This window comes from Pistacia vera, unplaced genomic scaffold (genome assembly GCF_008641045.1).
Source record: "Pistacia vera cultivar Batoury unplaced genomic scaffold, PisVer_v2 Contig291, whole genome shotgun sequence".
Taxonomy (NCBI): Eukaryota; Viridiplantae; Streptophyta; class Magnoliopsida; order Sapindales; family Anacardiaceae; genus Pistacia; species Pistacia vera.
In genome coordinates, this window is record NW_022196103.1 from 801,868 (window position 1) to 805,952 (window position 4,085).

The window sequence follows — 4,085 nt, forward strand, 5'->3', positions numbered from 1 at the left end:
CTAAATCTCACACACTTTCTTAAGTTTTTCCCAATCTTCATTTGTTAGGGTAAAAGTAAAGTTATTATCCAATTGAACTAACATTGGAAACACATCTCTATACTGAATTGCAAGTGTCAACATCTGATAAGTAGAATTCCACCTCTTTTTGCAATCAAGTATGAGTTTCTGTTTAGGCAACTGCAACATCTGAACAATCTCTACAAACATAATTGCTCTGGTCTTTGATTGCTTGACATACACAGTCACTATGTCTTGAATGATGGGCTTAATCTGGGAAAGCCCATCCTGAACCATGAGATTCAATATGTGTGCCGCGCACCGCATATGAAACAACCTCCCACCACTCATTAGCTTCTTGTTTCTTCCTAAATTCTCCCTCAAAATCTTGATTGTCACGTCATTACTTGAAGCATTGTCAACCAAGATACTGAACACCTTGTTCTCAATTTCCCATTCAATTAAACACTTATGAATAGTAGCAGCAATCTCAACACTATGCCGAGGAGCCGGTATATGAACAAAATTGAGCACACGCTTCTGAAACTTCCAATCATTATCAATAAAATGTCCGGTGACAACCATGTACTCAAGCTTCTGATTAGAAGAATTCCATAGATCAGTTGTCAAACTAATTTTGTTAATACTCTTAAGCAAATTAACCAATTATTTTGTATCTCATACATAGTCACACAATGTTGTTTCAAAGCAGTACGCATTATCTTCTCCCATAGTGGCATACCACATTTTTGCATCATGTTAAAACCCTCCTCCTCCACAATTGTAAATGGATGCTCGTGCATGAGCACCCAATTTGCAGCTAGTTCTCGCATCAAGTTCATATCAAACTTGGCATCTGAAAATGCAAGTGCAAATCGCATTGAGATATCATCCGTTGAACTGGGTGGCCGAAAAAACAACTGTGTTTGCATCTGACTACCTATTCGCTTCAAACATGATTTCAAATGTCTTGCAAACTGAGTTGTGCTCTTGGTCTCCGTTATTGCAAGCTTTGCCTTACAATGAATACACTCTCCCTTTGTAGAACCATCTGGTAGAACTACCTCTTTAAATTCATTCCAAACCACCGATGTCTTTGGTCGTTTTTTTCCTTTGAAAAAGATTAATTTCCTGCATCAACACCATCACCAGGTGTGCCTGTGGGTGTCGCATCATCATCAGACCAGGTTTCAAAGATATCTTTTACTGGTTGCATTCATGAAATGGAAGGGTGTGTTGGATTGGGGGTGAATGACAGATGCTCCATTGGAATAAACAAATACCTCTGCAAAAAAATATAAAGTCAGAATGCGAAATCAAGTAACTTTGACTTGTTAAAAGTTATCAAAATCCCATAATCTGTTGGTTCAATTATCGAAGGAATTTCATTCTTCAATCTCAAAGTTGCCCCATTAAAGTTTGGAATCATTTGGTTCCCAAACCAAGTTGTCAACCCCAAATAAATGTTTACAGCTATATGTTCAAAAATACGTTGAGTCATGCCAAATGGTGTTCTATTCCTATGGTTCTAAATTCAAAACTTTCCTATGTTTCTCACTATAGGAGCACTGTTGGTGTTCTGTCATGAAGAGAGCTTATTTTGGCTCATAAAGAAACTGGATTTCCACAAAAACAAATATTATAAAATACCTCTGAGAGAAGAGTACTTAAAATATGTTGAGACAAAAGAAAAATTAAATTATAAAATGGAAACTATAGTGCCACGAGTATAAGGAACATGATACGTATTGGAAGAATTAGCACCACGAGAACACAAATACGAAGGATATATGCAGGCAACGAAGGGTACCAAGGATTTAAAGCAACTGGACCATTAGGATATGGAGGAAAACCTCTAGACGTTGACGCATCAGACGTTGATAGAAAACACTCGATATGAATATCAACACTATAAATCCCGCATCTATATCGCCAATAACTACTACAATTATGAACTAGTCATTAAGAAAATTTATATATTACTTGAATATTCATATATAAAAGTCAACAAGTCTCTCAGGAGTTTAAACAAAAGTACATTATTAACTTTGACTTGTTAAAAGTTATCAAAATCCCATCATAACCATCAAAACTCTTCTCTCAGAGGCATTTCATCAAACACATAACAAGTTCTCTGCAAACTTCCAAAAATTAACGCAACTCATCACCCAGCTTCTAATTTCCAAATATCTAGCAAAGTCAACATAAACCCATGAAGAATTTGTAACTAAGAAACAACTAAATAGGGAGGAAAAAAAATAAATTAATGAGACTCACGGCAAGAGACAACTTTTACCCATAACATGTTGTCCTATAGCTTATATATTCTATTTTAAGCTATTCAGCAACACAAGAAGCAGGAAATTAATTAATGAAAGTCTAATTACACTTGCTTAAGTTGAATTACAAATTTGGGTGTCAAGAAACAGGAAAATCTACCTTGTGGCAGCAAGGAAGTGAAGAAGGGAAGACGATGGTGGACAGTAGTAGCTGAAGTTGGTCGTTGGTCGGTAGTAGCTAAATGAAGGCTGGACAATAGTGGTGTCTCAGATCTTGCGATGTGTTTTGGCAGAGGTGAATAGCTGAATGTCTTTGTTTTCGGTTGAATGAATGACTTGATTTCAGATTTTAGGGCAAATATTAATACGCGAGCTTTGCCTCACTGATCAATCTCACGAGCTCTCCTGCTCGAATGATGTCTCGAGTTCTTCGAATAGCTCACGAACAGTTCGAATCGAGCCCAAAAAACTTGACATTATTCACGACCTTGAAGTTGAGCTCGAACTCGTGAACTACTCATTCTCCGACGAGTCGAGGCCGAGCTCGTCAAGAGTCGAATCCGAGTAGCTCATGAGCTACTCGGTTCGACTGCACCCCTAGTTGTGGTTGGCTATGGTGTATGAATTTAATCAAATGAAGGGCAAAGTAAAAAACAAACATTTTTATTCGAAGCTCATTAACCCGGATCATAGTTTGATGTTAAAAACCCTTTAAAACAAACATATACATAAGATTAAACAAGAGTTGTAATCAAATCTTTGATTGGAGGCTCCTTCGGATGTTGTAGCAAAATGCTTCCACTTCACGAATGGAAACCCACACAAAGACAAGAATCCCCACACAATCAATTTGCTAGTTTGATCAAGGAGGTTCAGAGAAGAAAAAGAGGAGAAATTTTCCTTAGAAAATTCTCTCTACAACTTTTAGTTTAAAAGAGGCAAGAGTGAGCTAATAAAATTTTAGGGTTAAGCGCCTTTTTACAGGCAAGCCCTATCCCTAATTACCCTTGAACAATTACAAAAGTGCCCTCCACTAATATCTATTATTTATATATAAATAATTAGACTTTACTTAGTGCCCAAGAAAAAGCCGGTTTGGTATTTTATTATTATTGCTTTAACCGTACAATAATAATTCACTTTTTAAAATGCATATACACCAATATATTATTTAAATAATGATTTATTTATTCATTTTAATATATATATATACACACACACACGCACACACACACACACACACACCCCAATATTTATATTTGAATAAATCAGTAATCTTACAAATTAAAATCCAATATTAAAATTGGGCATAAGCAACAACCTATTAGGCAACAACCTTCAGCAAATTTAATTGCACCGTAAGAATTACCAAAATACCTTTCACCCTAAAATAACAAAAATGCCCATACTCCAAATCTTCTTTGATTTGTCTTTTAAGTGAGTAACCCGTAGGTTTCTTATCATATCGACAGTGGGTAATATCACAATTTACACTAAATCAGTTGTCTCATTACACATGGACCCTGGTTGGCCTCTAGCAACGTATCAGGGTCACCCGATAGATTCAGATTCAACGTATCAACTACCTGTCAACAATATGATTACTGTGTAATCAAATTCTTTCATAATCAATTATCTCATCAAGGTTTGAAGTACAAAAATAATGTCAACTTCAAATATGCTGCATTGACATGTTCGTACTCGGTAATTCAAACTAACGACTTAACAGAACTTGAGCACCAACTCAATTCCACTGTGGCCACAGTTTTGCTTTCGTTTTTGTTTATCGAATTATCCAGTGAGATA

General features: G+C 36.1%; 1 protein-coding gene across 1 annotated transcript; it reads right to left on the bottom strand.

The window, feature by feature from the left end:
* LOC116134772 (zinc finger BED domain-containing protein RICESLEEPER 2-like) lies at positions 1-881 on the bottom strand. Its single transcript, XM_031420421.1, has 2 exons — positions 693-881; positions 1-597 (listed from the first exon to the last, which is right to left on the bottom strand). The coding sequence occupies exons 1-2, from the start codon at positions 879-881 to the stop codon at positions 1-3; spliced, it is 786 nt and encodes a 261-aa protein (XP_031276281.1).
* Between the last annotated feature and the right edge of the window lie 3,204 nt (positions 882-4,085).

Bases quoted from the DNA above. Each gene is read 5' to 3' on its own strand.
- LOC116134772 (XM_031420421.1), bottom strand. From the start codon at position 881: ATGCGATTTGCACTTGCATTTTCAGATGCCAAGTTTGATATGAACTTG. The intron at 598-692 runs GTGACTATGTAT...TCTTCTAATCAG, and splicing joins CTGCTTTGAAACAACATTGT to AAGCTTGAGTACATGGTTGT.